Source organism: Coloeus monedula (genome assembly GCF_965178545.1).
Source record: "Coloeus monedula genome assembly, chromosome: 40".
In the NCBI taxonomy this organism is placed as follows: Eukaryota; Metazoa; Chordata; class Aves; order Passeriformes; family Corvidae; genus Coloeus; species Coloeus monedula.
In genome coordinates, this window is record NC_138820.1 from 382,705 (window position 1) to 395,324 (window position 12,620).

A 12,620-nucleotide genomic window follows, 5' to 3' on the forward strand; every position below is an offset into this window, starting at 1 on the left:
GTGTGTCCCAGCGCGTCCCAGCATGTCCCGGTGTGTGCCAGTGCATCCCAGCATGTCCCAGTGTGTCCCAGTGCATCCCAGCATGTCCGGCCATGTCCCAGTGTGTCCCAGTGTGTCCCAACACGTCTGAGCGTGTCCCAGTGTGTCCCGGTGTGTCCCAGTGCATCCCAGCATGTCCGGCCATGTCCCAGTGTGTCCCAACACGTCCGAGCGTGTCCCAGTGTGTCCCAGTGCGTCCGGCTGTGTCCGGCCGTGTCCCAGTGCGTCCCAGCGTGTCCCAGCATGTCCCAGTGTGTCCCAGTGCGTCCCAGTGTGTCCGGCTGTGTCCAGCCGTGTCCCAGTGCGTCCCAGTGTGTCCCTGTTGGTGCGGGGCTGTGTCCCAGCATGTCCCAGTGTGTTCCAGTGCATCCCAGTGTGTCCCAGTGTGTCCAGCTGTGTCCAGCCGTGTCCCAGCACATCCCAGCGTGTCCCTGTTGGTGCGGGGCCGTGTCCCAGCATGTCCCAGTGCGTCCCAGTGTGTCCCAGTGCGTCCCAGCGTGTCCCTGTTGGTGCGGGGCCGTGTCCCAGCATGTCCCAGTGTGTCCCAGCGTGTCCGGCTGCATCAGAGCATGCGGGGCAGTGTTGGTGCAGGGCCGTGTCCCAGCGTGTCCAGCTGTGTCCCAGCGCGTCCGGCTGTGTCCGGCCGTGTCCCAGCATGTCCAGCTGTGTCCCAGCGTGTCCGGCTGTGTCCGGCCGTGTCCCAGTGCGTCCCAGTGCATCCCAGTGTGTCCGGCTGTGTCCGGCCGTGTCCCAGCGCGTCCCAGCGTGTCACTGTTGGTGCGGGGCTGTGTCCCAGTGCGTCCCAGTGCGTCCCAGTGCGTCCCAGCATGTCCGGCTGCGTCAGAGTGTGCGGGGCCGTGTTGGTGCAGGGCCGTGTCCCAGCGTGTCCAGCTGCGTCCCAGCGCGTCCCAGTGCGTCCGGCTGTGTCCGGCCGTGTCCCAGCATGTCCAGCTGTGTCCCAGTGTGTCCCAGCGCGTCCGAGTATGTCCCAGAATGTCCGGCCACGTGCCAGCACCATCCGGCCGTGTCCGAGTGTGTCTGAGCGTGTCCGGCCGTGTCCGAGCGTGTCTGAGCGTGTCTGGCCGTCTCCCAGCGTGTCCCAGCGCATCCGGCCGTGTCCCAGCCCATCTGGCCACATGCCAGGCTGTCCCAGCGCATCCCAGCATGTCCCAGTGCGTCCCAGCATGTCCCAGTGCGTCCCGGTGCGTCCCAGCATGTCCCAGTGCGTCCCGGTGCGTCCCAGCGTGTCTGGCCATGTCCCAGCACGTCTGGCCACGTACCAGCGCGTCCCAGCACGTCCCAGCCCGTCCGGCCGTGTCCGAGTGCATCCCAGCACGTCCGGCCATGTCCGAGCGTGTCCGGCCACGTCCCAGCACATTCCAGTGTGTCCCAGCGTGTCCCAGTGCATCCAGCCATGTCCCAGCACGTCCGGCCGTGTCCGAGCGCATCAGGCTGCGTCCCAGCATGTCCCAGTGTGTCCCAGTGCATCCCAGTGCATCCCAGTGCGTTCGGCCGCGTCTCAGCACATCCCAGCACGTCCGGCCATGTCCCAGCGTGTCCGGCCACGTGCCAGCGTGTCCGGCCGTGTCCCAGCGCTTCCCAGCACATCCCAGCATGTCCCAGTCCATCCCAGCGTGTCCCAGCGCATCCGGCCATGTCCGAGCGCGTCCGGCCACGTCCCAGTGTGTCCCAGCACATCCCAGTGTGTCCCAGCGCGTCCCAGTGTGTCCCAGCACATCCCAGTGCATCCCAGCGTGTCCGGCCACGTCCCAGCGTGTCCCAGCGTGTCCCAGTGCGTCCCAGTGTGTCCCAGCACATCCCAGTGTGTCCTAGCGTGTCCCAGCGTGTCCCAGTGCGTCCCAGTGCATCCCAGCGTGTCCCAGCGCTTCCGGTTGCGTCCCAGCACGTGCCAACGCGTCCGGCCATGTCCGAGAGCGTCCGGCCGTGTGTCCCAGCACGTCCCAGTGCATCCCAGCGCGTCCCAGTGCATCCCAGCGCGTCCCAGTGCATCCCAGTGTGTCCCAGCGCGTCCCAGTGCATCCCAGTGTGTCCCAGCGTGTCCCAGTGCGTCTGGCCGTGTGCCAGTGCGTCCCAGTGCGTCCCAGTGCGTCCCAGTGCGTCCCAGTGCGTCCCAGTGCGTCCCAGTGCGTCCCAGCGTGTCCCAGCGCGTCCCAGCGCGTCCCAGTGCATCCCAGTGCATCCCAGTGCATCCCAGCGTGTCCCAGCGCGTCCGGCCGCGTGCCAGCGCGTCACGCGGTGTGGCCACGCAGGGGACAACAAGGAAGAGGACAGCAGCGTCATCCACTACGACAACGAGGCCATCGCGCGGCTGCTGGACCGCAACCAGGACGCCACCGACGACGCCGACGTGCAGAACATGAACGAGTACCTGAGCTCCTTCAAGGTGGCCCAGTACGTCGTCAGGGAGGAGGACAAGGTGCGGTGGGGACAGCGGGGTGGGGACAGCGGGGTGGGGACAGCGGGGTGGGTGGGGACAGAGGGATGATGGAGCTGGAGACCCTGGAGAGGATGGAGATGGAGATGATGGGATGGTGGAGATGGCGAGGATGATGATGATGGAGATGATGGGACCATGGAGAGGAAGGTGATGGGATGATGGGGTGATGGTGATGATGGAGATGATGAAGATGGAGATGATGAAGATGGTGATGATGGGGTGATGGAGATGGTGATGATGGAGATGATGAAGATGGAGATGATGGGGGGATGGAGATGGTGATGACGGAGATAATGGAGAGACAATGAAGATGGGGATGATGGGACCATGGAGATGGAGAGGATGATGGAGATGATGGGGTGATGGAGAGGATGATGATGGAGATAATGAAGAGACGATGAAGATGGGGATGATGGGACCATGGAGAGGATGATGGAGATGATGAGGGTGATGGGGATGATGAAGATGAGGATGATGGGACCATTGAGAGGATGACGATGATGATGATGATGGAGATGATGGGAACAGTGGAGATGGAGATGATGATGATGATGGAGATGATGGGGATGATGGGACAATGGAGATGAAGGTGATGGGACGATGGAGATGATGAAGATGGAGATGATGGGGTGATGGAGATGATGATGATGATGATCATGATGGAGAGATGATGAAGAGGGGGATGATGGGACTGTGGAGATGGAGAGGATGATGCAGATGATGAGGATGATGGGAATGATGGGACCATGGAGAGGATGACAATGATGATGATGGAGATAATGAGAATGATGGGAACAGTGGAGATGGTGATGGTGATGATGGAGATGGTGAGGATGATGATGATGGAGATGAGGGGGATGATGGGACTGTGGAGATGGAGAGGATGATGGAGATAATGAGAATGATGGGAACAGTGGAGATGGTGATGATGGAGATGGTGAGGATGATGATGATGGAGATGATGGGAACAATGGAGATGAAGGTGATGGGATGATGGAGATGATGAAGATGGAGATGATGGGGTGATGGAGATGGTGATGATGGAGATAATGGAGAGACGATGAAGATGGGGATGATGGGACCATGGAGAGGATGATGGAGATGATGAGGATGATGGGGTGATGGGGATGATGAAGATGAGGATGATGGGACCATGGAGAGGATGACAATGATGATGATGATGGAGATGATGGGAACAGTGGAGATGGAGATGATGATGGAGATGATGGGGATGATGGGACAATGGAGATGAAGGTGATGGGACGATGGAGATGATGAAGATGGAGATGATGGGGTGATGGAGATGATGATGATGAGGATGATGAAGATGGGGATGATGGGAACAGTGGAGATGGAGATGATGATGATGGAGATGGTGAGGATGATGGGACCGTGGAGAGGAAAGTGATGGGATGATGGAGATGATGAAGATGGAGATGATGGGGTGATGGAGATGGTGATGGTGGAGATGATGGAGAGACGATGAAGATGGGGATGATGGGACCATGGAGATGGAGAGGGTGATGGAGATGATGAGGATGATGGAGTGATGGGGATGATGAAGATGAGGATGATGGGACCGTGGAGAGGATGACAATGATGATGATGACGATGATGGAGATGATGGGAACAGTGGAGATGGAGATGATGATGATGGAGAGATGATGAAGATGGGGATGGTGGAGATGGTGATGATGATGATGAAGATGGTGAAGATGGGGAGGATGATGATGATGGAAATGATGGGGATGATGGGACAATGGAGATGAAGGTGATGGGATGATGGAGGTGATGAAGATGGAGATGATGGGGTGATGGAGATGGAGACAGTGGGATGATTGAGCTGGAGATGATGATGGAGATGAGGACGATGATGATGATGGAGACATTGAAGATGAGGATGACAGGAACATGGAGACAGTGGGATGATGATGATGATGATGATGGAGAGATGATGAAGATGGGGATGATGGGGTGATGGAGATGGTGATGATGATGATGATGATGGAGAGATGATGAAGATGGGGATGATGGGACCATGGAGATGGAGAGGATGATGGAGATGATGAAGATGAGGATGATGGGGATGACGGGAACGGTGGAGATGAAGGTGATGGGACCATGGAGATGATGATGGTGATGATGCAGATGATGAAAATGAGGATGATGGGGATGATGGGCACAGTGGAGATGGAGATTATGAGGATGATGGGGATGATGGAGATGGTGGTGATGATGATGGAGGTGAGGAAGATGGGGATGATAGGACCATGGAGATGGAGACAGTGGGATGATGATGATGATGATGATGATGATGATGATGATGGAGACGCTGGGGACGCTGTGACCCCTGAGGCCGGCAGGGTCCCTCGGGTGACCGCGGGTGACCGCTGTGTGTGCGGCAGATCGAGGAGATCGAGCGGGAGATCATCAAGCAGGAGGAGAACGTGGACCCCGACTACTGGGAGAAGCTGCTGCGGCACCACTACGAGCAGCAGCAGGAGGACCTGGCCCGCAACCTGGGCAAGGGCAAGCGCGTCCGCAAGCAGGTCAACTACAACGACGCCGCCCAGGAGGACCAAGGTGGGCACTGGGATGGGACTGGGAGGCACTGGGATGGTGCTGGGATGGTGCTGGGAGCAGCTGGTGCAGAACCCGGGCAAGGGCAAGCGCATCCGAAAGCAGGGCAACCACAATGCTGCTGCCCAGGAGGACCAAGGTGGGCACTGGGAGGGACTGGGATGGTGCTGGGAGGCACTGGGATGCTGCTGGGAGGCACTGGGATGGTGCTGGGAGGAAACCTGGGCAAGGGCAAGCACATCCGGAAGCAGGGCAACCACAACGCTGCCACCCAGGAGGACCAAGGTGGGCACTGGGATGGACTGGGAAGCATTGGGAGGCACTGGGATGGTGCTGGGAGTCACTGGGAGGGACTGGGACAGACTGGGAGGCACTGGGATGGTGATGGGAGGAAACCTGGGCAAGGGCAAGCGCGTCCGCAAGCAGGTCAACTACAACGACGCCGCCCAGGAGGACCAAGGTGGGCACTGGGATGGGACTGGGACACACTGGGAGGGACTGGGACACACTGGGAGGCACTGGGACACACTGGGAGGCACTGGGACACACTGGGGGTGCAGTGTCCCCAACGCTGACCGTGTCCCCCAGACAACCAGTCCGAGTACTCGGTGGGCTCCGAGGAGGAGGACGAGGACTTCGACGAGCGGCCGGAGGGTGAGCGTCCCCTCAGTGTCCCCTCAGTGTCCCTTCTGTGTCCCCTGTGTGTCCCCTGTGTGTCCCCTCTGTCCCCTCTGTCCCTTCAGGGTCCCCTCAGTGTCCCCTCTGTGTCCCCTCTGTGTCCCCTGGGGGGGTTTCAGGGTGTCCCAAGATGGGGTCAGGGTGCAGGGGAAGGGTCAGGGTGTCCCAAGGGGGTTTGGGGCACCCCAAGGGGGGGTCAGGGTGTCCCAAGGGGGTTTGGGGTGTCCTGGGAGGGGTCAGGGTGTCCCAAGGGGGTCTGGGGCACCCCAAGGGGGGGTCAGGGTGCCGTGGGGGGGTCCTGACCCCTCCCCTCCCCCAGGCCGGCGTCAGTCCAAGCGGCAGCTGCGGAACGAGAAGGACAAACCCCTCCCCCCACTGCTGGCCCGGGTGGGCGGCAACATCGAGGTGAGGGGACACCACGGGCTTGGGGACATCCCCTGGGGGCTTGGGGACATCCCCTGGGGGCTTGGGGACACCTCAGGGGCTTGGGGACATCCCAGGGGGCTCGGAGACACCTCAGGGGCTTGGGGACACCTCAGGGGGCTCGGAGACACCTCAGGCGGCTCAGGGACATCCCCAGAGGGCTTGGGGACACCTCAGGGGGCTCGGAGACACCTCAGGCGGCTCGGGGACATCCCAGGGGGCTTGGGGACACCTCAGGGGCTTGGGGACATCCCAGGGGGCTTGGGGACACCTCAGGGGCTTGGGGACACCTCAGGGGGCTCGGAGACACCTCAGGCGGCTCGGGGACATCCCCAGAGGGCTTGGGGACACCTCAGGGGGGCTTGGGGACACCTCAGGGGGCTTGGGGACATCCCCAGGGGGTTCGGAGACACCTCAGGGGGCTTGGGGACATTCCCAGGGGGCTTGGGGACACCTTGGGGGCTTGGGGACACCCCAGGGGTCTCGGGGACACCCCCAGGGGGGCTTGGGGACACCTCAGGGGGCTCGGAGACACCTCAGGGGGCTTGGGGACATCCCAGGGGTCTCGGGGACACCCCCAGGGGGCTTGGGGACACCTCAGGGGCTTAGGGACATCCCCAGGTGTCTTGGGGACACCTCAGGGGGCTTGGGGACACCTCGGGGGGCTTGGGGACACCCCAAGGCCTCCTGTGTCACCTCCAGGAGGGGTCAGGGGGCTTGGGGACAGCTGGGTGTGACCTCTCAACACCTGGGTCCCCCAAATCCGAGGGGTCAGAGGTCAGCTGGGGGGGGACAGCCGTGTCCCCCGATGTCCCCCGATGTCCCCCGAGCGCGCCCGGTGTCCCCCGCAGGTGCTGGGGTTCAACACGCGGCAGCGCAAGGCGTTCCTGAACGCGGTGATGCGCTGGGGGATGCCCCCCCAGGACGCCTTCACCTCCCAGTGGCTCGTGAGGGACCTGCGCGGCAAAACCGAGAAGGAGTTCAAGTAGGTGACAGCGGGGACAGCGGGGACACTGGGGATATTGGGGACATTGGGGACATTGGGGACATCAGAGACACTGGGGACATCGGGAACATCAGGGATACTGGGGATACTGGGGACAATGGGGACACCAGAGACACCGGGGACAGCAGGGACACCAGGGACATCGGAGACATTGGGGACATTGGGAACATCAGGGACACTGGGGACATCGGGGACAGCGGGGACACTGGGGACAGCAGGGACATTAGGGGCATCAGGGACATTGGGGACACCGGGGACATGGGGGACATTGGGGACATCAGGGACACTTGGGGACATCGGCGACATTGGGGACACCAGAGACACTGGGGACATCAGGGAGGGGCGGTGGCACTGGGGACAGGTGGTGGCATCGAGGACTGGTGGTGGCATCGGGGGCAGGTGATGTCAGGGACAAGCGGTGGCATTGGAGATGGGTGGTGGTGCTGGGGACAGGCGGTGGCACTGGGGACAGGCGGTGGCACCGGGGGTGAGGGGTGACATCAGGGACAGGCGGTGGCGCTGGGGACAGGCGGTGGCACTGGGGATGAGGGGTGACATCAGGGACAAGCAGTGGCACTGGGGACAGGCGGTGGCACTGGGGATGATGGGTGACATCAGGGACAAGCAGTGGCACTGGGGACAGGCGGTGGCACTGGGGATGAGGGGTGACATCAGGGACAAGCGGCGGTGGCACTGGGGATGATGGGTGACATCAGGGACAGGCGGTGGTGGCACTGGGGACAGGCAGTGACATCGGGGACAGGAGTTGACACCACACGGTGGCACCAGGGACAGCTGATGTCAGGCACAGATGGTGGCACCCGGGACGGGTGGTGGCCGGATAGCGAGGTAGCCACGTGTCCCCACGTGTCCCCACACATCCCCTCACATCCTCGTGGTGTCCCCGTGTCCCTGTTTGTCCCCGTGTCCCCCTGCTGTCCCCTGCTGTCCCCCTGCTGTCCCCGCTGTCCCCGTGCCACGTGATGAGCCCTTACTCAGCCGAGCGCCGTCGCTGTCGGAGTTCCTGGGGAGCGGACGAGGCCGTGTCCCCCTCAGCCCGACACAGAGCCACCCCCGGGGACGTCCCCGTGTCCCCTCGGGGGGCCGGGTCTGGCTCAGGGGACGCCAGAGTGGTGGCAGGTCCCCGCCGTGACCGGCACAGCCCCAACGGGCGCCGTGACGAGGGGACGGGCTGATGGTGCGGGGACGTTGGGGACATTTGGGACACCAGGGACATCAGGGACACTTGAGGACACCAGGGACATTTGGGGACATTGGGGACACCAGGGACATCAGGGACACTTGAGGACACCAGGGACATTTGGGGACATTGGGGACACCAGGGACATCAGGGACACTTGAGGACACCAGGGACATTTGGGGACATTGGGGACACCAGGGACATCAGGGACACTTGAGGACACCAGGGACATTTGGGGACACTGGGGACACCAGGGACATTTGGGGACATCGGGGATGCTTGCGGACATTGGGGACACCAGAGACATCAGGGACATTGGGGACACCAGGGATATTGGGGACATCTGGGGACATCTGGGGACACTTGGAGACACCAGGGACATCAGGGACATTGAGGACACCTGCAGACACTGGGGACATTTGAGGACACCAGGGATACTGGGGACATCAGGGACACTGGGGACACCAGGGGCATCTGGGGACATTGAGGGCACCATGGTCACCAGGGACTTTTGGGGACATTTGGGGACACTGGGGACACCAGGGACATTGGGGACACCAGGGACACCTGGAGATGGGAACAGTGGAGACCTCGGGGACAAAGTCCTTGGAGATGGGGACACTGGGGACAAGGACAGCGATGGGGACAATGGGGACAGCGGAGGATAGGGCAGAGACCCAGGGTTGGGGACCCTGGGGACAAGGGACCATGAGGACGAGGACACGGGGAGCAAGGGACACTGGGGATGAGATCTATGGGGACACTGGGGACAGGACCCGTGGGGACAAGGGACACTGGGGATGAGATCTATGGGGCCAGGGGACACTGGGGACAGGTTCTGTGGGGACAAGGGACATTGGGGATACAATCTATGGGGACAGGGGACACTGGGGACAGGGGACACTGGGGATGAGATCTATGGGGACAGGGGACACTGGGGACAGGATCTGTGGGGACGGGGCTGCTGGGGAGGTGGCAGCGGGTGGTGGCAGTGGGTGGTGGCAGCGGGCGGTGGTGGCAGCAGTGACAGCGGGAGGTGGTGGCAGCAGTGACAGCGGGAGGTGGCAGCGGGCAGTGGTGGCAGCGGTGGTGGCAGCAGTGGCAGCGGGTGGTGGTGGCAGCGGTGGCAGCAGGTGGTGGCAGCGGGCGGTGGTGGCAGCGGTGGCAGCGGGCGGTGGCAGTGGGCGGTGGTGGCAGCGGGCGGTGGTGGCAGCGGTGGCAGCGGTGGCAGCGGGCGGTGGTGGCAGTGGTGGCAGCAGGTGGTGGCAGCGGGCGGTGGTGGCAGCGGTGGCAGCGGGCGGTGGTGGCAGTGGTGGCAGCGTGCGGTGGTGGCAGCGGTGGCAGCGGGCGGTGGCCCTGGCGCTGTCCCCAGGGCCTACGTGTCCCTGTTCATGCGCCACCTGTGCGAGCCGGGCGCCGACGGCTCCGAGACGTTCGCGGACGGCGTCCCCCGCGAGGGGCTGTCCCGGCAGCAGGTGCTGACCCGCATCGGCGTCATGTCCCTCGTCAAGAAAAAGGTACCGGCGCACCTGGGCACACCTGGGACATCCTGGGATAGCTGGGGACGTCCTGGGGACATCCTGGGGACAGCCCCGGGCACCTGGGGATACCCAGGGACATCCTGGGGACATCCTGGGGACATCCTGGGATATCTGGGGACATCCTGGGGACAGCCCCGGGCACCTGGGGATCCCCCCCTACCTGGGCATCTGGGGACACCGGAGGACATCCTGGGGACATCCTGAACACCTGGGGACAGCCCCGGGCACCTGGGGACAACCAGGGACACCTGGGGACATCCTGGGGACAGCTCTGGGCACCTGGGGACACCCAGGAGACACCTGGGGACACCTGGGGACATTCTGGGGACAGCTCTGGGCACCTGGGGACATCCTGAACACCTGGGTCCCTTTTGGGGTTTTTTGGGGTGCCCCTGACCCCCTTTCCCCCTTCCCCAGGTGCAGGAGTTCGAGCACATCAACGGGCGCTGGTCCCTCCCCGAGCGGGGCCCTGGGGGGGTTTTTTGGGGTCCTTTTTGGGGTTTTTGGGGTCACCTTGGTGGATTTTTTTGGGGGCTCCCCAGGGCGGTTTCTGGGGTCCTTTTTGGGGATTTTGGGGTCACCTTGGTGGATTTTTTTGGGGGCTCCCCAGGGAGGTTTCTGGGGTCCCTTTTGGGGTCCCTTTTGGGGTCACCTTGGTGGATTTTTGGGGGCTCCCCAGGGAGGTTTCTGGGGTTCCTTTTGGGGTCACCTTGGTGGATTTTATTGGATTTTTTTGGGGGCTCCCCAGGGAGGTTTCTGGGGTCCCTTTTGGGGTCCCTTTTGGGGTCACCTTGGTGGATTTTTTTGGGGGCTCCCCAGGGAAGTTTCTGGGGTCCCTTTTGGGGATTTTGGGGTCACCTTGGTGGATTTTTTTGGGGGCTCCCCAGGGAGGTTTCTGGGGTCCCTTTTGGGGTCACCTTGGTGGATTTTTGGGGGCTCCCCAGGGAGGTTTCTGGGGTCCCTTTTGGGGATTTTGGGGTCACCTTGGTGGATTTTTTTGGGGGCTCCCCAGGGAGGTTTCTGGGGTCCCTTTTGGGGTTTTTTGGGGTGCCCCTGACCCCCTTTCCCCCCTTCCCCAGGTGCAGGAGTTCGAGCACATCAACGGGCGCTGGTCCCTCCCCGAGCGGGGCCCTGGGGGATTTTTTGGGGTCCTTTTTGGGGTTTTTGGGGTCACCTTGGTGGATTTTTTTGGGGGCTCCCCAGGGAGGTTTCTGGGGTCCCTTTTGGGGTCACCTTGGTGGATTTTATTGGATTTTTTTGGGGGCTCCCCAGGGAGGTTTCTGGGGTCCCTTTTGGGGTCACCTTGGTGGATTTTACTGGATTTTTTTGGGGGCTCCCCAGGGAGTTTTCTGGGGTCCCTTTTGGGGATTTTGGGGTCACCTTGGTGGATTTTTTGGGGGCTCCCCAGGGAGGTTTCTGGGGTCCCTTTTGGGGTCCCTTTTGGGGTCCCTTTTGGGGTCACCTTGGTGGATTTTTTGAGGGCTCCCCAGGGAGGTTTCTGGGGTTCCTTTTGGGGTCACCTTGGTGGATTTTATTGGATTTTTTTGGGGGCTCCCCAGGGAGGTTTCTGGGGTCCCTTTTGGGGATTTTGGGGTCACCTTGGTGGATTTTTGGGGGCTCCCCAGGGAGGTTTCTGGGGTTCCTTTTGGGGTCACCTTGGTGGATTTTACTGGATTTTTTTGGGGGCTCCCCAGGGAGGTTTCTGGGGTCCCTTTTGGGGTCACCTTGGTGGATTTTATTGGATTTTTTTGGGGGCTCCCCAGGGAGGTTTCTGGGGTCCCTTTTGGGGTCACCTTGGTGGATTTTACTGGATTTTTTTGGGGGCTCCCCAGGGAGTTTTCTGGGGTCCCTTTTGGGGATTTTGGGGTCACCTTGGTGGATTTTTTGGGGGCTCCCCAGGGAGGTTTCTGGGGTCCCTTTTGGGGTCCCTTTTGGGGTCCCTTTTGGGGTCACCTTGGTGGATTTTTTGAGGGCTCCCCAGGGAGGTTTCTGGGGTCCCTTTTGGGGTCACCTTGGTGGATTTTATTGGATTTTTTTGGGGGCTCCCCACGGAGGTTTCTGGGGTCCCTTTTGGGGATTTTGGGGTCACCTTGGTGGATTTTTGGCGGCTCCCCAGGGAGGTTTCTGGGGTTCCTTTTGGGGTCACCTTGGTGGATTTTATTGGATTTTTTTGGGGGCTCCCCAGGGAGGTTTCTGGGGTCCCTTTTGGGGTTTTTTGGGGTGCCCCTGACCCCCTTTCCCCCTTCCCCAGGTGCAGGAGTTCAAGCACATCAGCGGGCGCTGGTCCCTCCCCGAGCGGGGCCCTGGGGGGGTTTTTTGTGGTCCTTTTTGGGGTTTTTGGGGTCACCTTGGTGGATTTTTTTGGGGGCTCCCCAGGGCGGTTTCTGGGGTCCCTTTTGGGGATTTTGGGGTCACCTTGGTGGATTTTTGGGGGCTCCCCAGGGAGGTTTCTGGGGTCCCTTTTGGGGTCACCTTGGTGGATTTTATTGGATTTTTTTGGGGGCTCCCCAGGGAGGTTTCTGGGGTCCCTTTTGGGGATTTTGGGGTCACCTTGGTGGATTTTTTTGGGGTCTCCCCAGGGAGGTTTCTGGGGTCCCTTTTGGGGTTTTTTGGGGTGCCCCTGACCCCCTTTCCCCCCTTCCCCAGGTGCAGGAGTTCGAGCACATCAGCGGGCGCTGGTCCCTGCCCGAGCGG

General features: G+C 61.6%; 1 protein-coding gene across 1 annotated transcript in view; it reads left to right on the forward strand.

Moving 5' to 3' along the window:
• Positions 1 to 12,620, forward strand: part of CHD3 (chromodomain helicase DNA binding protein 3) — a 72,303-nt gene that overhangs the window by 47,302 nt on the left and 12,381 nt on the right. Inside the window, exons 24-29 of the mRNA XM_082300474.1 lie at positions 2,310 to 2,476; positions 4,903 to 5,080; positions 5,666 to 5,731; positions 6,075 to 6,160; positions 7,030 to 7,163; positions 9,758 to 9,902. Coding sequence (XP_082156600.1) covers positions 2,310 to 2,476; positions 4,903 to 5,080; positions 5,666 to 5,731; positions 6,075 to 6,160; positions 7,030 to 7,163; positions 9,758 to 9,902 — 776 coding nt within the window. The remainder of the gene's footprint in view (positions 1 to 2,309; positions 2,477 to 4,902; positions 5,081 to 5,665; positions 5,732 to 6,074; positions 6,161 to 7,029; positions 7,164 to 9,757; positions 9,903 to 12,620) is intronic.